Here is a 27,041-nt window from a genome sequence, read left to right on the forward strand (position 1 = left end):
ATATATGAAATTTAATATCAGCATTCAGAGGAAATGTTTTGTCTGAATTGCAGTTGGACTAAGTCATTTGGCCATTCACGATCCCTTATCTACCACACCGAAATCCAATACTCACTGATAACAGAAAGCTTTGAATTGACATGAGGCTATTTATTATGGTCTTTATTTATCCTGCTTAGTGTGAATAGCCTTGTTCCTACTGCAGAAATATTAATGTGTTTGCTGCCTCAGGGCGTAGTTGGGGTTAACATGTCGTTTAGATACATTCATAATAATAGTTTTCTAATGTACAAAAAAATGATTAATTCTTAAACATAACTGGCTCCCGATATTTTGGATTCTGTAAACAACAGGTCTGTCTCTAACATTTTAAACTAATTGACATATCTTGACCACTATTCTTTTTGCTGGTGAAATTTTTTTCTTACATCTCTTGATGCCAGTTAAATTTTGTAGTGCAAATTGAGATAAAGATAATTGAAATGGGCTTATAGTAACTTTTGCAGTGTAGATGCCTCATGTGGGTCTGAAATGTTATTTTAACCCTGGAGTGCATATGTTCATGTATATGTATATGTGTATGTATATACACATACACACATACTTGCACCCATACATATCCACACACATAGTTATTTATGCTGAAATATTATGAAGGAAACGAGACAATATAACTTTATGTTATAAAGAATGTCCTATAGATCATTAATTATTATGTATTTTTCTCTTTGCCCTCCATCCCCCGGAAGCCATCTTTTGCTGCCTACTTTAAGGCATTTCTCGGTTTGTACAGGCAGGACGAAAAGCACACTGGCTGTGGTATCTGGCAGTCCTTGATTAACATCCCAGCTTATTCACTTACCATCTGTGTGAACTTTGACCAAGTTCTTTCAACTCACTGAATCTCAATTTCTTGGTGGTAAAACAGAGAACATATCTAATGGGTAAGATTATTGTTAGGGTCAAGAATTAGCTATAAAAGTTCCTCATACATGGTATGTGCTCAACAAAAGTTTACCCCAAATTATCATCATCTGCTCTGTCATATTATGTCTTCCTTATAAATCCGTTGCCCTTTGGTCTGTTGTACAGTACTGTCTATGGTTAAATCAGCGGAAGGCTTAGTCATTGTCAGTTGTTTGTCTGTAGTCATTTTGAATAGTCTCTGTTTACATTAATGAGAAAATAATTGGTTATCTGATTTACTGAGTGCAGTATAGATATTCTAAATGTTTATTACCAGATGAAACTTTTAGCAAATGCAATTTTCTTGTTAGTGTCTTAGTCTGTTCAGTCTTCTGTAACAAACTCCACAGACTGGGTGGCTTAGAAACTACAGAAATGTACTTCTCAAATTTCTGGAGGCTGGAAGTCCGAGATCAGGGTGCCAGCATGGTCGGGTGAAGACCCTTTTCCGGGTAGCAGACTTCTCCTTTCCCTATGTGGCAGAAGGGGTAAGAGAGCTTTCTCAGGCCTCTTTTATAAGGTCATTAACCTCATTCACGGTGGCTTTGCCCTCAAGACCTAATCATCTCCCAAAGGCCGAACGACCTCCTAATACCATCGCATTGGGCATTAAGATTTCAACATAGGAATTTGAGGAGGACAGATACATTCAGACCATAGCAGTTAGTAAAATCATCACAGTTGCTGAATTTACATTGCATTTAAGTGTTTTCTGCCTAAGCAGAAGTCTAACCATCCTGGAAAGAAAGGGTGTAGTATTTTAAAAAGTTTATTTCATGTGAGAGCCACAAATACAGATTTATCTAATGAAGGCACTTTCTTCTTTAGAAATGACACTGTCTTTCTAATTAATGTTCATTAACTTGTTAATAACGTCCTGCTGGACATGTGGAATGCACATAGTTTACAAGGGGTTATATAAATATTGTGTATACTAAAGACTGAATTTGTGAAGCCCTTGATTATTTTGAAAACATTACATTCCAAAAATTTGAATTTGCCTTTGATTGCTTTCCCAGTTATTTTTATTGTATATTTTGAAACTTTCATTATTTCTGTTACTACTTTTTCAGCAGTGATTGTTTATTGTCCCAACTGACTAATAAAAATGAAATGTTCTTCTTCAGCATTTATCCATTGTTTGATTTGACCAATTTCTTTGAACTGTGGTCAGTGGAGATATTCATATGGGGATTGTGTCCTATGGCCTGACATCAACCTGGCCCATCCTTTGCACTCTTGAAATGAATGTTGTAGCAGCTGTCACTCCCAAATTAATGAGCTTAGGTGAAAAGTACTGGTAGCCGTATCCTTTGAGTCTGTGCGCTGGTATGAGGTTCAGAGATTTGGGTCAGTCAATTAGATTTATCCTCTCCGAAACTTACTTCTTTCCCTGAATGTTACCTTTATTTTCCAACCTGTTTCTTTTATTTTCATTGCTAGCATTTCGGTTTTAGTTTTCCGTTCTGAGCTGGGAAGGAAACTGGTAAAGAAGAGAAGTGTAAAAATTATACTCTTCTTTATTTTCCTTTTTTGTTATATTGTTTTAATATTTCAATTACTGTTTTATTGCCTTTGAAAAAAATTACCAATAATATCTTTGTGGTACATACCTAACAATACTAATGTTTTCATTTTGTACATATCAAGCTCAAGCAAGCAGTTATTTTCTTAATGCATTTAACTCCATAATAAACAACCTAAAGGACCAGTGCCTGTCGCCTTTGTCTTTGCTTTCATTTGTTCTTTTTTCTCATTAGTTAGTTAATTAAATATTTATTTATTTATTTTTAAATTTAACCTTATCTTTTTCAAGCTCTGTGATCAGCCCTGAAGCCCCAGGAAGCTTACCTTTCATAGGAAGAGCCAGGTAGTAAAAAGAAAATAATACATAATTATAGATGATGATTTTGGAGGCAAAAGAAACTAAAGAGGTGCTACGTAAGAGAGGGAATTATTTAGCTTGGCTAAATTTAGAAAGCATAATGCAGAAGGCAGCATTTGAGCTGATTCAGGTTAAGAAGAAGCATCTGAAAAAAATTCTAGGGTCAACAACAAAGGTAAAAGTCATGAGGCAGGAAACAGCATAGAATGCGGTTGAAATATAATGAATAAGGGGGCTTAAGAAGTGGTAGAAGAGGGAGGAAAAGGCAACATCATGCTGAACTTTATAAGACATGGGAAAGGGTTTGGATATTGTTAAGTACAATGGAAAGCTATTGGAATCAGTAAGCAAGGGATGACACTATCTAATTTATAATATTCAATTGAATCTTGCTTAGTCTTATGAGGAGGATATATTTTAGGGATGTAAGAGAATAATTGGGACAGCCAGTAAAGAAGTGATTGTTGTGGTCCAGGTGAGAGATGGTGGGTATCCTGGGATATTGTCTGCCAGCAATGGTGGAAAGAAGGTCACGGCTTTGAGATGTACTTCAGAAGTAGAAAAGATGTTTGATGGATTAGATATGTAATTTGGGGGGGTGGAAACAATCTAAGATGGCGCTTTGTGAAAGGATGAGTGGGTACCATTCACTGGAAAAGGCTGTGGGAGTTTCTGAGAGAAAAAAATTCAAGAACTGGATTTTGACATGCTCATTTGAGATGCCTATTAGATATCCAAGTGTATAGATCAAATAGATAATTGGATATGTGAATCTGGAACTCAAACATTCCAGAGCTCAGATAGGAATTGGGGAGTTCTAAGCATCTACAGTCGAGGTTAAATCTGTGGGATTGGATGAGATCACTGGGAAAAGAATAAAGATGGAGAAGAGGGAGATGGATTGAGTCCATAGAGTCTAGGGTTTGGTGATGGAGCAAAAAAAGGAAAAGAGAAAAGAAAAGGCTCAGAAAAATCTTTGAATGAAGTAGAAACAAAATCCAGGTGTTCAGACGTATAGGGAAGAGAATATTTTTAAGAGGAAATGGAGAGAGGATAATGTTTCTAAGAGGGAACGATCCATTGTGTTTAATTAGGCTGAGAAATTCGAAGAGATGACACAACACCATTCCTGGAATTTCACATTTTGGAGATTCTGGTGATTTTGAAAAGAGCAATTTCAAGGGAGTAATGGGGTAGAAAGTAGAGAATGAGACCAAGTTGGGGAAATAGAAATGATTTGTGGAGAGATCACCAGAGAAGTTTGTTGTAAAGTGGGGCAGAGAGATTAGGTAGTACCTGGAAAGCAGTGAAGGTTAAAGAGAGGTGAGTGACTTTTCTTTAAAATGGGACATGAGAAATAAAGCATGTGTGTATGCCCATGGGAATGATCTAGTAGAGTGATGTCAGACTGAGGTGACAAAGGAAGAGGAAAGAAGTCCTGTTGATAAGGTGAGATCTGTAGAATTGAGTTTGGTAAGAGCTGGGATGCTTTTTCCATTATGACAGGAAGGACAGTGAGAAGATGAGTATAGATGCATGTGGATTGGAGCCTTAGTAGTGGGAAATGACATATTCTCAGTGCAATGACTTCTGCTTTCTTTATGATCCACGAGGCGTGCTCTCAGTGAGGCTGGAGGTGTGACTGAGAGAAGTTTGAAGAAAGAGGATCAGTTGTAAAATCTAGGTGGGTGGGACAGAGAGCTTCCTAGGGGAACTTTAGTGCTGGGCAGTGATGGGTGCCTATTTGTGATTTATTATAATAATGTAAAGGAAAGATAACCCTGTTGTGGTGTTCTTTAGCAATGTGTATCTACTCGGAGGCAAGTAGAAAGAATGCAGATGAAAGTCAGACGGAGAGGGAGCAGGGGAGAGGAAGGTATTTGTAAGGTAGTGGAGACCGGGATGCACTAGTGCGTAATGGTGTCTATCATGTCCCTTTCTCTGGGAGGTGCAGTCCCTCACTGGAGCCTATGGCTTGGCAAGCAGATCTTGAGTTGGATTTCAGACTCCACTTACCTGTTGAGGCAGTGAGCAGCCTATGTGCAGTTACCATGGACCTGGAGGTCAGTATATGAGCATAATGGAAAACGTCTTCTGCTTTGAAGGAGTAGGATTTTGCCTGGAAGATGGGAGAACAGCGGCTTGGAAGTAGCAATTCGAAGGAGGCGGACCTTCATTCCAACACCTGTTCATCATGAAACATACAGGGTCTGAGAGAAAAAAGAAAAAAATTTCGTTAAAAATCTGCAGACAAATTGATGGCACTAGGGAAACCAATTTCACTTAAGACAGGGTAAAATGATTGATCTGAGGAATCTCCCAATCGTAGAATAGGCTTCCAGGCTTAATGGAAGAAGGGTTTTGGGGGTAGATTGGGGAAGGTATGGAGCAGTATTGGGGTTATGGTCCGGTATTGGTTGGCTAAGACCAAATATCTGGTAATGACTTAGTTAAAAGGGAAATAGGATGTGGTGTGATAAATCCTCACACAGGAATAGTTCTGTCTTGAATAGTGGGGTTGCAGGTACCTCTCTTAAGCTTCCCAAGTGGTGTGGTATTAGCAGCTTAGAACAGTCTCCTTGAGTTCCATGGAGTGAATTTTTAAGTGCTTGATGATGACCCAATCTCTATGCAACAGAGACTGGTCACAAAATACCATAGATGGTTGGGGATATCTCCAGTGACCAATTCTTCATTAAATCCACTGCATTAAAGTGTGCTTTAATATATTTCCTAGTAAATGATACTTTATACACCAAAGGACAAATTACCTTGTGAAGGTACTCAATGGGAAGCTTAAAGAATTGTTTCATTGTAAGTTTTTTACATGCCACTCAAACTACTGATGCTGCTATTTTCCACTCTAGAAGAGATAAATATATTTAAATCTCTTGTAACTGTAAACATCACCTTTAAAGTATACCAAAATTTAGCAACACATATCTGTGGGTTTGCTAAGACACTTTTCCATTGAAGTCTTAAAAAAAAGACATATCTACTTGTGTTCAGTCTTTTGACCAATTATAAGCACATGCACATTTGGTTAAACAATATTATATCTTGTAGCTTAAAAATGAAGCATTATTTAACATTTAAAATAACATTTAAAAAATGTCAGTTATATGGGTGGCCATGTTTTGTAATGCTACAAAATGACTATAAGCTATTTTGTAGCCTATCACAGTTGCTTTTATAACAGAAATCTCTTTAAAAGCTAAGAGTTTACATTTAAAAAATCCAAGTTCCCTTTAATATAAACTATTATAAATCTGCCACACATACATTCTTTAAATCTTTTATGAGAAGTTATTTATACTTTCAGTCTGCACCGTTTCTTGCATTAAAAAATTCTATAGTCTGCTACTTCTGTTTGAAGTAAAAAAATTTTTTTGCTAGAATTATCCTTCTAAACTTCAGAAGTTCTGGCTTTTAGGTTTTCAGCCTATCTTTATTCTTTATGATTTGTGGGTTTTACAAGATTTTTTTAAAAAAAAATCTTCTCTGCCTTTGTCTAGCAGCCATAATTTCCTGAACTTAAAATCATTTCTTTTTCTTTGCTAGTGTTCCTCTGTTATACTCTCTCATTTGCATTCCTCAGAACTTCCTCCAGCTTTGTTCTGATCTTGAGATGTAGCAACCAGAACTGCCAGATAGAAACTCTGCACTGAGACTCGAAGACTAGTGTAAGTTCAGTGCTGGATGTGATCTTAGGAATGAATCTTCCACATTAGTGCTTCCTAACCTCTTTGTTCTCTGCATACCACGCATCTATTCCCATCAGTAACATTTCATTTACATGCAGTGATCCTTTTTTTTTTTTAATTAGGGGAAGGATTTCTTTTTAAATATTTATTTATTTGTTATTTAGGCTGCCCTGGGTCTTAGTTGCGGCATGCAGGATCTTTAGTGTGGCATGTGTACTTCTTAGTTGTGGCATGGATGCGGGACCTAGTTCCCCAGCCAGGGATTGAACTTGGACCCCCTGCACTGGGAGCGTGGAGTCTTACCCAGTGGACCATGAGGAAAGTCCCTACATGCAGTGATTCTTAATGAAGCTGAATTTGAAGCTAGGGATGGAGTGAGAATGGAGGAACTCTTCCAGTAGGTTTTATAATCTCTATGATGGAATATGTAGTTTTAAAAGGACCCCTAGAGATTCTGACATGGGCCCTTTACTCAACTAGTCCAAGCTCTTTATTTTAAGGATGGAAAAAGAAAATTGGCGATTTGAAGTGGTTTACCCCAAGGCATATAGCTAGTAAATGGCAGAGGTGGTAAAATTAGTGGTTTCCTTCTGAGAGCAGTGTATAAATGGCATTAAAAGTAATTTATTAGCCTGTGTCATAAAGTGTGTGTACATACTTCTGAGCATCTAATTTTAGTGATTTTTTTGCCTTATGGTATTATGATAAATCATGTGAAATTCCTTGAAAATAAATAAAAGATTCTTGTAGTGTCTTGTCGTGTCCAGTATACCATACTCTAGCCTTTTAAAAAAAGAGTAAAATGAATGATGTGGAGAGCTGATACCTTTTAGCTATATTCTGTTACAGATTTCATATGAAATTATATTAATTTCAAAAATCAGATGTATAAATTAGTATAAATACTATGCTTATACATTTTAAAATGTATATTTATTATAATAACATGAAGACAATTCAGACTGCTATAAATAGAGTTTAGTTTTCAGTATGTTCATTATTTTTAGTTGTTGATTATGATCATGATAAAAAAACTATGACACCAGATATTTGTGAATTAAAAAAAATTCCCTAGGACATTTATTATTAACTTGCACATTTGTATCCTATAAATAAAATTACTTTCCCAGTATTTCACCAAATTCATATACAAGGTTAGGGAAAAATGTTATAAGCCACTATGTTTGTGGTGATTCGTTGTTACAGCAGTAATGGCCTGCTAATAGGCACCATAAGAGAAATTATGGGATGCTATGGAATGAGATACTATAGGTTTGGAAAGTATCTGCACCAAGTTCTGTAGGGTAAGTAGAAATTAACCAGGTGGAAAGGGAAAAGTTTAGTGGGGGGATGGAGGGGTGAGGAAGGATATTTAAAGTAAAAGAAATAAAAAGTAAAGCTCTGGATGTGAAACAGTGACCACTTTGAGGGTTAGTAATTGGTTCATTTTTGTAGGTAGCATGAGGCTTGGAGTAATGAGATGATACTTGGAAAGGTAAGCAAGACTCAGACCATGGAGAACCTTGTGTAGCAAGTGGAGTTGAGGGACGATGAAAATGATGCGTGAGGAGGTGGATAACTTTCCCAGGTTTCACAGCTAGTCAGTGGTGGAGCCATGTCTGCCTTGATCTAAAACCTGTATTCCTTTGCTTTAGTAACCAATAAAGTAGACATCTCTTAACCATTGTCTAAAAGTTAGTTTTTAACAGTTTCCTACAAAATGAATACTTTTAAAGGAGAATCTCTTTTCCCACTGACGACTAGTAGATAATTTGACAGTTTTACAATAAATGCCCTAGCTTCTGGATTCAGGTTGTTTCACTGGTCACCAAAATATGCTGCTGGTATTACCCAACCCAGTGGAACCAACATTGTCTAAGGTCAAGTGCTCATGATTCTCTTAGCTCCCTTTTCCTCTGAAGCATCACTTTAGGCTTTCCCCCTCCCCTGCTAGCCTGGTCCTTCCTTCATGCTTGTTAAGTGTAAAGTGTCTCTCAAGTAGAGGGAATCTCTGCCTTCACCCATGAGGTTCTTAGACATTTGCATCCTTTTCCCTAATCTGAGCATTCTTAGGGTTTAATAGAGCTAATTCATAATGATGTGTTTCTACATTAGCTGTTTGCCACATAACCTGTTATGTACGTGTGAATATTCTTAAGAATAAAGGATATTGATTATGTAAGCTGAATATGTTTGACTTTGCTAAATTTTATAATTACTAAATTTTATGTGTTCTTAAAATAAGAATAGTCTACTTTACTAAATTTTATAATTACTAAATTTTATATGAGTGTTCTTAAAATTAGAATCATCTGTTCATGGTTGATTAATTGTGCCTGTATACTCCTTTAATTCTAGTACTATTTTGGCACAGTCTTTATTTGGCTATTCTTAATATTTTCTTCAGTTGATATTTTAATAATTGAAAATATGAGCAGGCTTAGGTGGAAGATTAAACACCATCACCACCAACCACCCAAATTCTGGTGGATAACTTCTAAAGATAAAAAATTAAATATATGAATATGATTACAAAAATATTTAAAATACTGAAAGATTTATAATAGAGTATAGTGGTACTCTCACTACTCACTACAGTCCCTCTCCCTAGCGGCAGCTTTTTTCTTCTCCTTGCTTGATCATGTTAATTCTATTTTTATGTTTTTGAGGAACTGCCATATTGTTTTCCATAGTGGCTGTACCATCTTATCATTGAATTTTTAGAGAAGTAGATATTCAGTGTTGACATTATTATGCCTGTCTAAACATCATTAACAGCCAGGCACTAAAGTTTACTATAATTTTGCTTCTTCTCTGTTTATTTTACCTGAAATTAATAATTGCCTTGTTTTTATATGCTTAGTTTTCTTTGCACCTATTGCTAATTCTTCCCACATTTTCCAATGGCCTGACAGTGATTGACAAGATCAATCACATTAAGCAGTCTATCACTTCTAATATTTTTTCTTGTAGACATTTCTTCTGGACACAGCTTTCCAGGCCTGCTGCACAGCCATTATCCTGGGGATTTTCTGTGCTTTCCTCCTAGGATCTCATGGAGTTTGTTTGTTTTTGTCCTCTTTTGAGTTATTGTTTTGTCAGATTGTCTCCTTTGTTAATTTTGTCAAATTAAAACAAGAAACATAACAGTTGGAGTGGTGAAGACAGCCCTCATCTGATCCAGTTTGGTGCATTGCCCTCTTTTCTGAGATCTCCTTTCACCATTAGCATGAGAGCCTGTTGGATTTCTTGTTTTTAAGCTTCTTATATTGTCTTCTTTCTGGATTTACAAACTAGGTATTGTAGAGGACTTCTGTCAGTAGCTTCTTGAAAAGTGGAGTTTGGGAGGTAATTTTAAAGGCACATTATAAAAAGATTTTCATTATTCTATAAAACTATCATAATGCTATAATAAAGACTCTGAGGAATATGGAGATACAGAAGACTGCTTCTGCCCATAGTGAGTTTATGGAACAGGGAGACAGACAAGAAATCTCTATGATATAGATAAAGTAAAATTTAAGGGTGAAATAAGATCACAATCTAAGGGCTTTTCCAGGATACGTATGATAAATTTCTGAATGAAGAGGAGTTTTGACCTTTTATGAACTCAGGACAAGGAAACCTAATTGGGCTGAGATGTTCTGAAGGAGGTAGCTTTAACCCTTAAAGGATTGGAAGGACTTTGATAGGTGAAGATTGTCAGAAGGACATTTTTTATGTGGGTATAAAATTATGGACATAGTATTAAGAATATTCTAGAGAAAAAGGAACATACCACTTTGATCTGAACTATTGGAAATAACTAGGGGGGTAAAGCTGGAAAAGTAAGTTAGTGATAGATTATGGAGGACATTGAGTTCCAGCAGAAGCAATTTGAATTTGTTCCGTAGGCAGCCAAGCACTGTTGGCAGTTTTTCAGGACATAAATGCTGAGTTGAAGTTGATGACATTCCAGAATGTCATATAAATGGGATTGTAGTGTGTAGCTTTTATGTCTGGCTTCTTTCACTTAGCAAAATGCATTTGAGGTTCCATTCATGTTGATGTATCCATCATTAGTTTTTAGATTTTTATTGCTCAGTAGTATTCAATTATATGCATGTACCCCAGTTTATCTATTTACTAGTTGATGACATTTGGGTTATTATGAGTTTTGGACCATTATGAATAAAGCTGCTATGAGCATTTGCATACAGGTTTTGTGTAGACATATGTTTTCATTTCTCTTGGGTAAATACTTAGGAATAGGGTTGCTGGCTTGTATCTTAAGTGCATGGTTAACTTTATAAAAAACTGCCAAACTGTTTTTCAAAATGGCCGTACCATTTTACACTCCTACCTGCAGTGTATGAGAGTTGCAATTACTTTACATTCTTATCAGCACTTGGTTTGGTCATTTTCTTAAAGCCATTCTAATATGTAGTGATATCTCATTGTGGATTGAATTTACATTTTTCTGATAATTACTGATGTTGAGTAGCTTTTCATGTGCTTTTTGCTATCCATATATCTTCTATGATGATATGTCTGTTTAAATCTTTTACCCATTTTTTAAAAGGAATGTGTTTATTGATATATAAAAAAGATACGTGTTTATTATAAATTCAAAGAATGCAGAAAAGTACAAATAGGAAAGTAAACCACATCAAATCCCAGCACCTGGAACTATTTTAATATTAGGTTAGTGTTCCAGACATTTCTCGCTCTCTCTCTCTATGTATACAGATAGAAAGATGGATGGATGATGATAAATGGATCGATGAGTGGATGGACAGATAGAAAAAATATGTAAATAAGATCATATTACATGTGTTGATTTTTAAATTGTGATAACAGTTCATATACCATGAAATTCACCCTTTGAAAGTGTACAACTTAATGGTTTTTAGTATATTTTCTCTGTTGTGCAGCCATCACCACACTCTTAATTTCAGAGCAGTTTATCACCCTGAAAAGAAACCCACCACCCATTAGCAGTCCATCCCTATTTCCCTCTACCTTCCAGTCCTAGTCAGCAACTAATCTACTTTCTCCTTCTATGGATTTACTTCTTTTAAGTATTTCATATAAATGGAATCACACAATATGTGGCCTTCTGTGTCTGGTTTCTTTCACTTGGCATAATGTTTTCAAGGTCCATCCATGCTGAGCATGTATCAGCACTTCATTCCTTTTTATGGCTGAGTAATATTTCGTGGGTGAATATACTACATTTTGTTTAGTAATTCCCCTCCCAATTGATGGATATTTGGGGTGATTCTGCTGTTTGGCTCTTCTAAATAATGCTGCTATAAACATTTTTGTATAAGTTTTTGTGTGGACATATGTTTTCAGTTCTCTTGGGTTTAAATATCTAGGAGTGAAATTGTTGGTGCCCATTCGCAAATTAAGTTGTTTATTTTCTTTATATGGAGCTTTGAGATATATGAAGTTTTAAAGGTTGGATTTACAGGTGTGTGTATGTGTTAAATCATGCAACTCCAGGATAGTTATATACTTTAATTTTGATGTAGATTTAATGAAAGCTTTATAAAAACTTGATTGTCCAGTGTCTTCCAAATATAATATTATTATATCAGCTTGAAGAACCAATTTGCATTGATCTGAAGTGTTTAAAATATATAAAGTAAGCCCTTTAAATTATTTGATTGTATCTTAAACACTTCTTCAGATTTTACTTCTTCCTAGAATTCATTTAGTCACTTGTATGAATATTTATTGATATTGCCTTTTGAGTGTCAGGAATGATGCTAAGGTACTGAAATAAAATGTACGGGGAATAACAATGTACAATTACGAACTGTAAAATGTTATAATTATTTTATGCTATAGATGTGATTTTGTTAATATTTATATCTCTCTCCCTCTCCTTCTTCTCAAAATTCACATTACCCCTCCATTAAGGATTATTCAAGACACACATATAAACAAATCTCCCAGTTACATTAGGTACTTAAATAAATAAAGGTTGCTTCGAGGCCATCTGTTAATTTTTCTTTAGAGTGTGCATGATGTGGACTGTCACACTGTAAGTAACGGAGACGTGCCTGTCGTGTTGTTCCTTGCAGCATTGCTGACAGACAGAGTGCCTTGGAGGGTGAGCTGAGGACAGTGCAGGCCTCTCGCAGGGATCTGGAGAACTTCCTAAAGTGGATACAAGAAGCAGAAACCACAGTTAATGTGCTTGCGGATGCCTCTCAGCGGGAGAATGCTCTTCAGGACACTATCCTAGCCAGGGAGCTCACACAGCAGATGCAGGCAAGTGCACGGGAAACTGCGCCTTGTATTATAATTTTTGCTGTGCTCTTTTGATCCATCTACATGCAAAATTTATTACCTTTCAAAGGTGAGGTTGTCACCTTATTTTGGTATGAAATCCATGTTCTGCTATGAATAATTGGTTTCTGGAAATAAGATCTATAAAGTATTTTTACTTAATAATTGAGGAAAAAACACCTTGTTTTATGGGAGTAATAGTTTCTTATTTAGACTTACAGGCTCATAACTATTCTATTTTTCTGTTGTTTTAAGCCCTATTACAGTTAGCCTTATTGAAACCTGAATGTTAAGAGCACTTCCTCTTAACAGGAAGTAGTTTCTTTCTCCATTATTATAAAGACTTAATATAAAAGCTGCAAAGGCTTTGTGGCTTAGTATACAACCAAGAATATTAGGCTTGAGGGTATTACTTTTATGTCTTTAGCTTGATAACTATGATTGTGAATGCAGTCTGAGGTTCAAATTTTCTTCTACATGAAATGTGATAACACAAAGTCTTTCCTTTAAAAAAATATTTGAGGAACCTAATGAAGCATATCTGAATCTTTTTTTCTGCCCCCAAGTACACCTGCTTCAGTGCCCTTGAATTTCCCATTTTCTTTGTGTAGAATGACCTACTCTTGCCCATCACAGGCCTTCTCACTTAGAACTTGGTTTTAAACCTATTTCCATGGAGAAGACTCCTTGTTTACCACAGTTTTACATCTGATTACTTCTTTATGCTGTGCCATTCTCACAGCATTTTGACAGTTATTATTTCTGATATGCTTGTGAACTCATGATCCATTGTCATCTGATGCCTGTCTCCTCTTCTAGTTGATCACATGGTTCTTCAAGGGCAGAGATTGCATTATTCCATATTGTTGCCTGCACAGAGCTCTGTGTGGACATTCTAAATAAATACTGACCACTGCCCTTGGACCCTAAAACTTCACCATTATGAAATTCAGTATGATGATTTTTCTGAACCCTTTCTTAGGAAATCTTTTCCCTTGAAACATCAGAATGTTCACAAATATGTGTGTGGGTCTGGTCGAAGGGTACAGAAGCTTTCTTGGAATTATTCTTACAAATTTTCTCCTAAGTTTGAAATTATTATCCTTAAAAAGTTATGAATTTTAAACAAAGACCCTTTTGGAGTAGGCTTATTAATAACTTATTCCCATGCATAAAGACTGTTAGGGTGTTTTATGGTTGAATTCTCAAGATTAATTTAACAAAAATCTATGTTTACTTATACATTACTTCTTATTTCTTATTCATTGATTCATTACATAATACATTTGTGACTTGATAATGAGAGTGAGCAGGCAGGTAGCAAAGATCAATCTGCTCTTTTTTGTCTTTTTTCTCTTACCCTCTGGTGCCTTATGAGGTCACCATAAATGTTAATTGATAAAATTTTTAGCTATCATCTCATTTTTAGAGGGTTATACAGGGTTCTAAATGTGGGTATGTGCTAGAATATATTATTTTTTATGACTTAAACAACGATAAGCCTGACCTATTAATGTTCACAGATACTCAATTTATGTAATGATGTTAAACTCAAAACATACCCAGGCTATGCACTCGAGAAGGTAACAATTTTAGACAAAGAGCAAAGGAGGCTTGAAATGAGCCTTGTTTTAGCAGGTCTAAAACAAACCTGTTTTAGAGTTTAATAATGTCTTCCAATACATTTTATTCTGGGATATATTCTTACATAGCCAAAAAACTCTTCTCAATATTTAATGAATATTCAAATTGTGGAAGAAATACATGTACATAGAGATGTTTAAAATCTTTCTGAATAAAAATAACTAAGCACAGGATTACTTGTCTTATGGCAACCAGCATCAAGAAAGAAAGGTTGCTGACTAAAATACATTATAACACGAATGATAAATGCTTCTCAAAACTAATTTAGTGTTGCTAAAATAATCCATTTTGTCTCATAAGAAATATTAAAGGGGCATTTATTAAGAGCCTATTAAAATCTATCTAAAGATAAACACATGCATTTGTTTATGTTTTGGATGTTTCACATTATGGTAGTTCGCATGATTTTTCACTCCCTTGCTCCTTTGTTACATGCTGTTAATTTTAAAATGTTCTCTTCACTTTGTTAAAAAAAATCCTTGGCTTTGTTTTGGGCACCATATAGGTAGATGATTTTAAGAGACTTAGTACCATTTGCTGAGTATTTCTGAGGCAAAAGAATTTTAATTTTCCTTTGGGTTTTTGTATTAATGTCTCTCCTTTTGTGTGAGTCAACAGTTAAAATGAAAACTTATTTGGAAATGGAAAGATATTTGTTGAAGAAAATGAATGTGGAAAAGCACCTGAAATTATAAAATAAATGTTCTGGTGGTATGGCGGTGGTGGTAGACGTGTGTGTGAGAACGATGGACCCTGGCAAGTGTGTGCTCTGTGTGCAAGGGGTGTGTGTAGAACTGCTTACACGACACATTCTCTGATTGTACTTGCTTTGTGTCTCAACACAGCTGGATGCAGGGCCGTGGTAATGTTTCATGAAAGTGAAGAAGTTTATTCTGTATTTGGTTTAAGGTGAATTTGGGTACATTTTGATAAAGCATAGTTTGGAAGCACAATGGAAGATGAAGATTAATTTCTGAGAGTATACTGTGATACATGCCATTTCTGGTAATGATGGATGATCACTTGGATTTACGGGTTTATGTTTCACTGCCCTGCTGCAAGGCACTTAGGTTTTTCTCCTCAGCAGAGGACTGTTGGCAAGAGAAAACCTGATCTTTTGGAGACAAAAGCTCCTGGAGAGCTGAGCAGTCCAGATCATAGAGGATCTTGTATGACTTGCTAAGTATTTCATATTTTAACCTGGTGGCAATGGGGAAAAGTCCTTGAAGCATATTAAGCAAGGGAGTGTTGCAGTGGGATTTGTATTTTATAGGAATCTAGCCAATGGCTTTATGGAGAGTGGGTTTGAACTGGGCAAGACTGACAGCCGAGCAGTCCGTTAGGACACTCTAGCCATCTGGTCAGAGGTGATAATGACTAGAAATGATGCAGTGACAGGGGGAATACACCTAATGACTTGATAGTGGGTAGACTAAGGGCGGGGGAAGGGGTACTAACAAAGAAGACTGCCAGGTGGTGTTAGAATCTGAGATTGGGAATATAGGAAAAGAAGTCAGGGCAGCAGTGCAAGTTAGTGCGGAGTGTGATATGATGGTAAATTCCATTTTGACTATGATGAAATGAGGCACCTGAGTAACATCCAGGAGGAGATGCCTGCTATGCACTTGTCACTGTGGATCTGATTCAGATGAGAGAATTTGGCCAAAGATGCAGAAACATTTTTTTTTTTTTTGCTTTTGAATGAAAGTCTATTATTGACTTCCCAGTCAGTTTATCTATTAATTCAAATGCATTTATTCTGAATTTTCATGCCCATATTCTAAGATATTATTATCATTTTAATTATATTTCAAAATACAAGCTTTACATTTTATCAGTGCCAGTTAATTAACATACTTCGATTCTTTCCTGGGTAAAATTCTGTTGCCCTTTTGCCTTTCTGGGGTTGCTGTTTTTGCTCTCTGCTTTGGGATTATTATGTTTTCATCTCCTGTGTTCTCTTTCAGCCTAATTTTTATCCTCTTTTCCATAGGTGCAGACCTTAATTATTTAGATCGTTTCAGATATTCCCTCGTACCAGCTCCATACCCAGCATAGTGTTTGGGGGGTATTACCTGCACTGTGGAAACTTCACCTGCTGGTTTAGGGACAGGAATTACAACTTCATTTTTTTTTTCTGATAACAGCTTTATTGGAATTTCACATACCATACAATCCATCCATTTAAGTTGTACAATTGAGTTGTTTTTACTATATTCTCAAGGTAGTGCAACCATCACCATAATCAAATTAGAACATTTTTGTCACTTCAAGAAGAAACCCTGTACCTCTTGGCTATCAATCCCCTATTGCCAGTTCTCCAATCCCTAAATAATCACTGATCTACTTCCCGTTTCTATACATTTGCCGAATAAATTGCTTTTTTTTTTTTTGCGGTACGCGGGCCTCTCACTGTTGTGGCCTCTCCCGCTGTGGAGCACAGGCTCCGGACGCGCAGGCTCAGCGGCCATGGCTCACAGGCCCAGCCGCTCCGCGACATGTGGGATCCTCCTGGACCGGGGCACGAACCCGTGTCCCCTGCATTGGCAGGCAGACTCACAACCACTGCGCCACCAGGGAAGTCCAAAATTGCTATTTTTAATTACATCATTCATTGATAACCTCTTCTGATTTTGGCTTTATGTAGATAGTTTGACATCGTTAGCCTATCCAAAGGGAGGCAGTATAGGTTCTCAGTACAGAGCTGCAGGGAAAAAGTAGACAAGCAGAAGCCCACAAAAACACTGCTTGATAAACACAACCCTATAAGACCCAATTTAGGGCTTTAAGTCATGCTAAAATTGAAGGACTGAGAAGGCAGGAAAAGTAAAGAAGAGAAACAAATATTTTTAAATGCTGCATTTCTTTTAAAGAATCATGACAATAGTAGAGAAAGGTGAAAATGCAGACTTACCCAGGTTATTAATTTGAGCAGGACACTGATAATGGGAAACCTCTGGGTTCTATTTCTGGCTTTGCCCTTTGGCCCAGTCATTAATCATTCTGGTTTATTTTGCTTATTTTCTAACAGTCTTTACCCCAATTGATATTTATGATGGTATTCAAGCTGAAGTAGAAAATATTATCTGAAATGTATACATATAAACATAAAACCCCAAAATTCTGTACTGAGTTTTTCTATCTATATGATCTCTCTCTCTCTCTCTATATATATATATATATATACTGTCTTATATTTCTTACTCATAAAAATAAAACAGCTTTATGGCAAATAAAATGAGATGAAGATTCCGTCTAAGGGGAAATGTGATAATTTGGAATGTTAGTAGTCAATTACAGGCTTTGTTGTTTTTTTTTAACCTTACTGTTTAATTAGAGGAGTCTTAACCTAACATTGGAAATTCGATTTCTGATGGCTTTCCTCCTAAGCAGGCATCTGAGAGCCTGTAGATGACTCTGATTTTAGGGTATCTTAGGTAAAGCCACATACCCCCTGCAGGTCTTTTTTGTTTTGTTTTAGATGATCTTGTTCTGAGACCTGTGTGGAGGTGATTTATTAGCACTCAGCATCTGGGCTGATATCATTAGAGTCCAGTACCCTTCTGTTCTGCTCAAGATTTGTAATGGGCTCTATTCACTCATCCCACAGAACACAGCCAGAGCTGCATTTAGTCGGGGAACGAACGCATCCCTCTTTAGAGTGAGAGAGTGAATGCCACTCGATCGCTTAATATAAGCCCGCTACAAGGCATGCATCTCGGTGATGTGTTGAATCTCTGCTCCCAGGGGATGTCTGCTTTGTATCTGCAGCTTTAATGTTTCACTTAATATCCTTTTTGGCTACTGAGTGCACTCCTCGCCCGCAGCAGGCAGCGTTTTGGCTGCCCAACAACTTGCTTCATTGTCTGGCTGAGCAAGTACTGGCTGTGAGCATCTGCTGGGGGCTTTCTGGGTGGCGTTTGTGTATGTTTTTTAAATTGAGAAGAAGTTGAAGGAATACCAGCCTTCATTTGCCTAGCACCTAAGTCCCCTGTATTTTTCAAGTGCTTTCCTGGAAACGAGCATGCTCAGAGAACTGGCAAATCATTGTCCAGTGACCGGGAGGAAATGATCATTGCTCTTCATTTATAATGCAAATTCTGAGGTGTCTGCAGAAGTGTGGTAAACTTAAAATGATGGCTGTGGTGAGAACGTCTCTGCAGAAAGTTGTGGTTTTGTTACATCGTTTACAAAGGATGGCAGTTTCTTCTCCTCGATATCAGAAGCTCTGTAAGGTAACTGAGTGATTGAAAATGAGGATCTCTGGTGTCAGACAATTCTGCTGCTTCTCAGGATCTAAAATCTAATCTTTCAGGGTTCTTATCAAGGAAAGATTCCTTTTCTTAGTGACTGACTGTGAAAGCCATTAAAGTGAATTGCTTAATTAAATTTTGTTTAAGAATCAGGAACAAGTACTATTTTAGTCCATACTTTATTTTGCAATTGACAAAATCTTGGTTTTTGAGAAGGGCTAGTGAACTGTTCAGAGAAAATACAGCAAAACTACATTCATTAAGACCTGTTACCTCTGAGATAACTTGTGGTCTTAATAGTAAATGGCAAATTAATCTTAAGTAAATGTCAGTAAATTTTTAAAAAGTTTAAAATAATCTTTGAGTAGGTTACTCAAAAACTGTTCATCTCTCTATAGTTAATTGTTTATCAATTAAAAAAATTAAAACACATTTTAGAAACTACTGGACTTCATCTTATGGTAAAATATTCCCCATATTCTTGAATCTTCATATACTATAGTTAAACATGAAGAACTGAATTTTATTTGGACAGGTGGATTAAGTACACTTTCAGAAGGCAACTTGTTTGACAGTTGCAAATTTCAAATACTACGTCATCCTAAACATAAAACATTGAATGAGCTCCTATATTTTTTTTAAAAGTTAGCTATTATATTTTTGATCATTGTTTTTTTTAATTTAAACTAGGTTCATACTATCTCATTACTTTTGTCTGAAATTGGAGTGATTTAAGAAGGGAAGGGAGGAATTATAACCGGAATGCTAAAGCAATTTACCCAGCACTGCAGTACAATATTCTTCCTTCATTTCATGTTAGTACCACTCACAAGAATGTATCTTGTTGCCCTATTAGCTGCCCAAACTCATTTGTAATTGGAACAACTGTCTCTAGGACAATGTTATTTTTCTGATGTTATAAAATAGGACATGCCTGAGCACCTAGATCCTGCTTATTATATGGTAGTGGATTAGAGGGGAAAAGCAGAATTTTATTAACTGTATCATATATTCTTATTTCTTACAGTTTGGTCAATTAAATGTATTTCTGTCTGGAATCTTTTTTTTTTTCTGAAAAGTTTTAGGAGACAGATTAAGGTAATGGGCATTCTTTACAGAGATACTTAGAAGTGTTTTCATTTGCATAAGAAGTTAATTAAAACTTAATACAACTTAATTTATTCATTTGTAAGAATTCATAAATTATTTATTTTAATATGTTGTGTTTTGGTGCACTTCAGAGAATAAATTTATTCTGGTAAAATGTTTATGTAGTTCATGAACAAGCAGTTTTGATAATAGAGAAGAAAAGCTCATTCACTAATGCATGTTATTTTATCCTTTTAATCTACAGGTATGAATATATAAAACATCCTGTTTTATTAGCTGGATCATTTTTCTGATCCATTTGTATGCATACTTTCACAAAATTAGGTATTTTCCTCAACTCATGTGACCAAGGTATTAAGATAGTTTAAGGTGAAAAGTGGGAGTTAAAATACTGGAGAAGGTTGCTTAATTAGTTTCATAATCATACCCCAAATTAGCACAAGTTAAGTTAATGAAGTCATCGGATAAGTTAATTCCCAACAGAAATACTCTTTGGGCAGACTTCTTGAGGTTTATAATTTCCTACAGAAACCATTAAACTTAAATGTTTGGAATTAAATGTTACTTTTTTCTCTTAGAAAATTAAAATTTGTATTATTCTCAGTTAAGATGTTATCTTTCACATTTCTTTTCTCAAAAGCAAGATTTACAACTATCCAGATAACGAAGTGAGAGATCTATAATTCCAGTTCTTTCCAGCAGGTGTCAATATAAGGCAGTGATACATGAAATTTGGCTGAAGAACCAGAAATTTAAAATAGGAAGTGGCAAAATTACTGTGAAATAAATATATTTTGTTTGCTTGGTTATATTTTGAAAACTGATCTTAATTACTGAACTATATTAGGTCATATAACATGAATAAAAGTTTTAGTTGCAGAATTGCATATTAATTAACAGTTGCCATCTCAAATACTGACATGGGTAAAGTATCTATACCAACTGAAAGTATTTAACTGTATTTTAATTATCAGTAGTCTATGTGTAATACTTAAAAGTTTAAATAAGTTTGCTATTCATTTACTTTAAGACACTATAAATTCTTTTCCCCTTAAATTTTAAATGCTATCATGACTTTATCTCTCTATATACCTTCTACATTCTCTAAATTTAGTTTCTTAGAAAGGAAATGCTAAAGGTTCAGTGTTTCTTCATAAAAAGGTAGAGGCAGTCTATTGTAAATACATTTACAGACTGAAATGAATGGGAAAAAGTGTTAGGAGGCATGACTATTTTAAATTCATATTTGTGTTTTGAAATCCAGTGTCTGTTAGTATTTTATCCCCTTTTTTACTCCTCTTATAGGATCTCTGCTTTTACATATTATATGGAAATTCAGTCTTTCATCAGACTTTTTCCTCTGTGATACCTTATCTTTCTTTGCTTATGTTCATCTTTCGTCTATAGGAAAATAGCTTATGTATGACACAATTGGAAATTTGTGTTGAATATTCTCATTTTGTGTTTTTTTCCTGTACGTTTTGAAGATTAGGGAGGAATGAAAAGAGACACTTGGAATTTATAGCTCTTGGAGTTAAAATATCCTTTTCCCCTTCTCTTAACCTATTTACACTTTCACTTGTATTTTTTGCATTTAAAAATATTTCTTCCTAGTCATACATCCCATAAAATTTGACAGGGTACTGAAACATAAGTGCTGCTTACTTGAAGATATAATTAGCAGCATTGAAATTGCCCTGATGGCCTAAAATCACCTTATGTTGGATGCTAATTTTTCCAGATATGGTGTTGATTGCTTAGTTCCTTTAAAATATTAATGCTATAAAAATAATTTTTCTTCTAATAGAGCACAGTAAAAGCAATGGTGAATGTAAATGATTAAAAAATAAAGATCACTAAATCTTTGCAGTAAAAGCTGAATAAATTTATGTTTTATAAGTGCCTTCTATTCCTTAGTGCCAATTTTCATAAAATATTTATTAATTGAAAACATGGTAAAAGCAGCTTTTTGTAAAGTAGATTGAGATATGAGCCATTATAGAAAAATGAGAAAAATATAAAACTAGTGTTATAAATTGAATTCCTCATGATTTAAGCATTTAAAAAATTTTGACTTAAGTAATATAACTTCTATTTGCCTGCATATATATATACATAACTCACTTTAGCTTACATGGTTTTGATCACCTCCAAACCTTTTGATCAAGTAGTCCTATCAGTAAAAATACTTTAAATAGATGTGTGTGTATACATATATATATTCATATAAAAGTTATACATATATGCCATGGTAAGATTCCATGTTAAATATTAGTAGAGTGTAATTTTGTTCTTACTTTCTACTGTTCTCTTCTTGCACCCCAGTTGGTAGTCTTTTTCTCTCTATGTGGTATATACACACATTTTGGTGCTACTGATTCATCTGTACAGGGAAACTCTGACTATTCTTAACCTAGTCTTCTGGAGCACTCGGGCTTTCAGAACAGTGCTGATCTCAAAGTCATCCCTGAAAGACCATGTCTCCTGTGGTATCAGAGCAGCTGCCTCTGAGCACTCTGTGAACAGAGACCAGAAGATTCTACCCAGCAATTTGATTGACGGGTGATGTCTACAGAAGTCTTGCTGTGTGTGTGTGTGTGTGTGTCCCCGCATGTGGACAACAGAGAGCTATGTGGAGGCTTATGGTGCCGAAAAGCAAAGGTATATGATGACAAAGGCACATCATCTCTGAACAGATTTTCAGATTCACTGAAGAAGTATGTTTACATGCCACTTTTCACCTACGTGTGTGGGTCCCCTTTATTTAGAGGTAGTTAAGGTTGATTATGTGTTTTTAAAGAAGACACAGAGTGGAATGGTGTTCTTCAAATGATTTACACCCCGTATAGTTAAATTTTATGCTTCCTCCCCCACTTTCCCTCCCTGTTTTTTTCTTGGAATATTCTGCATTCCTTGAATAATTAAATCCTCGAGTGTTCTAGGGCAATGGAACTTTACTTTGTCATGTTCTGAGTATTGAGATGTATATATTTGAAGGTCAACTCTCAGATTCCCTCAGTTTCTTTCCGTAATCAAATCACACACATATTGTTTGAACCATAGGAAAGGTCAGAGGTCTCTCGCCTGGAGGTAGAACTCCAGTTGATCACATGAGCACTGTCTCTTCTCGGTTGTGTGAGAAACAGTTTGGTTAGTTCAAAACATTTGTGAAGCCTGAGGTATTTAATGGAAAAAACGTGCCAAATGTGGAAGGATTTGCCTACATCTCACCCGCCTCCATCGATGTCCTGGGTATGTTGCCTCAGGGCTGTATGGACACCTGGGCAGATTACTTCCCTTACTTTCACTCTGTTTCTGTGCTTTTTCAACGGGTTGAGATTACAGCTGAAAGTGAGGCAGGTCAAGAGAGACAGTACCTACATCCCTACTTGTCATCAGATGTTTTCCTGTGACTTCCAAAAGCAGCAGCACTCTTTACATGACTCCCTGATCTCTGTTTTGCCACAGCTCCCCAAGTCAATGTGTATCTTAAAATTATTTTTTAAAAGATATCCAATTAACGTTTTGTTAATCAGAAAACTCATGCTATCAGTGACTTTTAGCTAAAAGCAGTATTATCAGATATGATGTAATGGTTTTCCAATTAACTAAAAAAAATTGAAACCATTCTACAGGATTGCATTTTAAATAGCTTTTGAACAGCCAAGATATCATTATTTGTGTAAGTCTAGATATGTAATCTACAAATCAGGGACAGTCATTCTGACAGTGTTGGAATAGCATTATGGATATGGATAAAAGGTCTCCTTTACTTTTAGAGTATCTAAATTTGATAATTTGTGACTGAAATATTGATGACTTTTGTTTATGTAGGGTTAATGTTTATTAAATTTCAAGAGGAAATTTCCAAGTGGGATGCACTGCTAGGTTTTAAATGTACAGACATTATCAACTCCCTTTACTAGTGACTGTGAGCACTTCCAGCTTCTCTTAGTATATTTGCTAGTTTATTTTTAGCCCTTTAAAATAAGCAATTAGTAGAACTCCTATCATAGAGATAGGAAAATATAGAAAATTTCATGCTATGGTAGCTTTCTCAGTTTCACAAAGTTTATTCATTTCTGGGCAAGGTAAATGAGTCCAAATAATTAAAATCGGAAAGCATATGAAGTGCATCAGAAGGTTTCTTTTCATTTTTCTTCCTCTAGTTTGTTCAGTTCTGTGGAATTCTAGATTAATTTATAAAAAAGCTCACTTATAAAAGCAGACAGAACCTTTTAATGCTTAATAAATAATAGGCTGATATGAAAGTAGATCTAGATAAAGCTTAAGCAAGAATTTTGGAAAAACATCAAATGGAAGAACACACTGAACTGTTTCCACAATAGAGTATTTTACTTTTGCTTTAAGAAAATAGAAAGAGAAGTGGTTAAACACAGCAATAAAATAGCTGCAAGCTTCTGTGACTGAAAAAAGTCTTGTTACTGATGATGTAATTTCTTTTTAGTTTTAGAGTGTTTTAGAATTTACAGAGTATTTTCTCATGTATTTTATCATCAACACATATGGTATTAGTTAATAATTACATGATTATCCTTAAGAGCTAGGTAGGAAAGAAATTTGTCAATATTCCCATTTAACAAGTGGAGAAGCAGATTTTGTAAATTGGCAGGTTAAGAAATACGTCAGTAATTGCTCAGCTAGTATGTGGCACAACTTGAACTAAACATAGGTTTTTGGATTCCATTCAATGTCTCTTTACACTTAATTTCAGATAGTTTTAGGAATTATATACTGGACTAAAATGAGCTATGCATTTATCGAAGGTATAGAAAGAGAAATTAAGTAGTAGGTGTTTAATTCTAAATTATCTTTATGTACATTTCATTTTCAATTATCTTTATGTAAATTTCTAACAGTATCCTTTAGAGTCATGAGCTATAGAATCCTGGAGCAAGAGATGTTAGAAACCATTTGATGCATCCATTTCATTTTACAGATGAGGAAACAGATCATATATAATGGATATTTTATTGCTGCTAGTTTTGTGAGGTGGGGATATACTTGTTTTCTCCTAGAAGTTTAAGCAAAATGAAATATGTTCTTTTCAAAACTATTTTGATATTTGAGTTCTGGCTATATAATTTTAAGAGAACAAAGACTTTGTTCTAGTTTAAATTTGTACATTGGATGCTTTTTTAATGGGCTCATTCTGTAGATTTGAGAAGATGGATTCGTTCATTTAAATGCAAATTTTAGCATAGTTAGTTTTAGTTTTTGATTCATAATTTAGAGTTTCTGTACCAAAAGTATTGAATTACGTATTCACTGAACCTACTTTTCTATACTCAAATATAGTTTTTTTAAATTATTATGTTTAAAAGGGCATAATAGCTCCTTAAAGATTAAATTAAAAAGCCAACTAATTTTCTAGACTGGATTTTTCTAATAAAATATATATATTTTTTTGCAATTCAACTCAAAGATCATGAATTGAATGGCTGTCATGTGCCACAGGTACATGGTAAGCAGCATAAACAGAAACACAATGTTGCATTTTCCATGAAAAACAAGGAATTCAAATAACTTGTTCTGAAGCATTTTAATGGTTAAAAGAGTTGATGCTAGTCTAGAATTAGACTGTGTGAATTCACATAATCCTGGCTTTACTGCTTACCAATGAGGTGACATTGGGCAAGTCATTTAGCATCTCTGTGTCTCAGCTTCCTTTTCAGAAAATGGAGTTGTAATTAGTCTCTCTCTTTCAAAGGGTGGTTGTGAGAATTTTAAAACTTAAAAGTGTTATCATTTATAAAATGTTAAAAGAGAGCCTGGCACATAATAAATACCATGTGTGTTGGTTACTCAGAGTTGGTTATTATCACTATTACCATGATTGTTCCCACGCATTGATGGTGTGTGGATCAAACGAGATGACCCATGTGATGTACCCAGCATAGTGCCTTGAACATAGAGAATTCCTAATGTCTCTGGGCATTGGGGTGTTATCATCGTCCTTGTTATCCTTATCGTTGAAGGAACCTTTAGACCTTAACAAAGAGGTTCACATTGCAGTTGTCCAGGGAACTTTTTCCAAAAGCTTCATGCTCCATAGGTTTTGACTTGCTGGGTCTGAGGTGCAACTTGGGCCATCCCTGCTTTTAACAATGGGGTAGGAAAAAAATCTGACATTTTTCTGGTGTTATTTTCTCTATTTGAGATTCATCTTGAAGAAGTGCAAGAAGAAGCTTCCCTTGACCAATAAGCTTGTGACAGAAACTCTTATAGGATGAGTATTCCCCAGTTTATGAGGGCTCTTCTAGATTATTGATTAGACTCCTAGACGGCAGCTAAAAATCTAGTTAGCACACAGTGAAACTGTTGTAATCCTAATTTCCATAAAACATTATATTAAAAAGATGTCCTGTTCCATTCCTGTAAACTGAACAAAGCAAAGGAAAGGTTATCTTTACTGTGACTGATACAGAAGGAAACAAACATGTTTGATTAGAAGAGAATGGAAAGAAATACAGAGACTCTTAAATGTATTCTCAACACTTTTAAGAATTATTTTGATGCCTTCAATTTTGAGTCTAAGTTTACCCCCCAAACATCTGAACTTACTATTCTTGGTATAGGTGTACTATTAGTTGTAACCTTTTATGTAAAGCTCTTGATACTTGGATAAAAAACAATGGAGGATAAGTTGTTTTACTTTTCTTAGGGCACTCTTTGCAAGAGTTTAAAGAGTTAGAGGGAAAGGGAATTTTTTTTGGTGGAAAAAACATTATCTAAGATCATATTTACTCAGGGTTCAGAATTTTAAAAGACCAAGATGTAGTGTGCACCTACTGACATCTCTCATGCCAGTATGATTGTGATATGGAAGCACGGGAAGTATTGTTTGAAATTAGGTTTCCTTTGGAATTCTATAGCCTTCCTTTTAAACTTTACACACCATTAATATTTTTCCATGCCATTAAACATTTTGTTATATTGTGATTTTTTAAATAGTGTAAATAAAAATTCTATTGAATGGCTGCAGGATAATTTATTTAAGGGATTCATTATGGTTAGATAATTAGCTTATTACCAATGTTCTCATGATAAATAATTCTGTGATGAACATTGTCATAAATCATTAAGACCATCCTGATTATCTCCTGGATATGTTTTTAGAATAGAATAACTGGATCAGTTGGACATTTAATGATGTTTGCTATATACTGCCAGATTTCC

General features: G+C 35.3%; 1 protein-coding gene across 8 annotated transcripts in view; it reads left to right on the top strand.

Annotated features, from left to right (window-relative positions):
• The window catches only part of UTRN (utrophin), a 525,852-nt gene that overhangs the window by 263,749 nt on the left and 235,062 nt on the right, over positions 1–27,041 (top strand). For all 8 annotated transcript variants that reach the window (XM_081250822.1, XM_081250827.1, XM_081250825.1 and 5 more), the window contains one exon: positions 12,627–12,816. In XM_081250822.1, the coding sequence (XP_081106948.1) occupies positions 12,627–12,816 (190 nt within the window). The remainder of the gene's footprint in view (positions 1–12,626; positions 12,817–27,041) is intronic.

The sequence above is a fragment of the Mesoplodon bidens genome, assembly GCF_964165515.1.
Source record: "Mesoplodon bidens genome assembly, chromosome: 12".
Lineage (NCBI taxonomy): Eukaryota > Metazoa > Chordata > Mammalia > Artiodactyla > Ziphiidae > Mesoplodon > Mesoplodon bidens.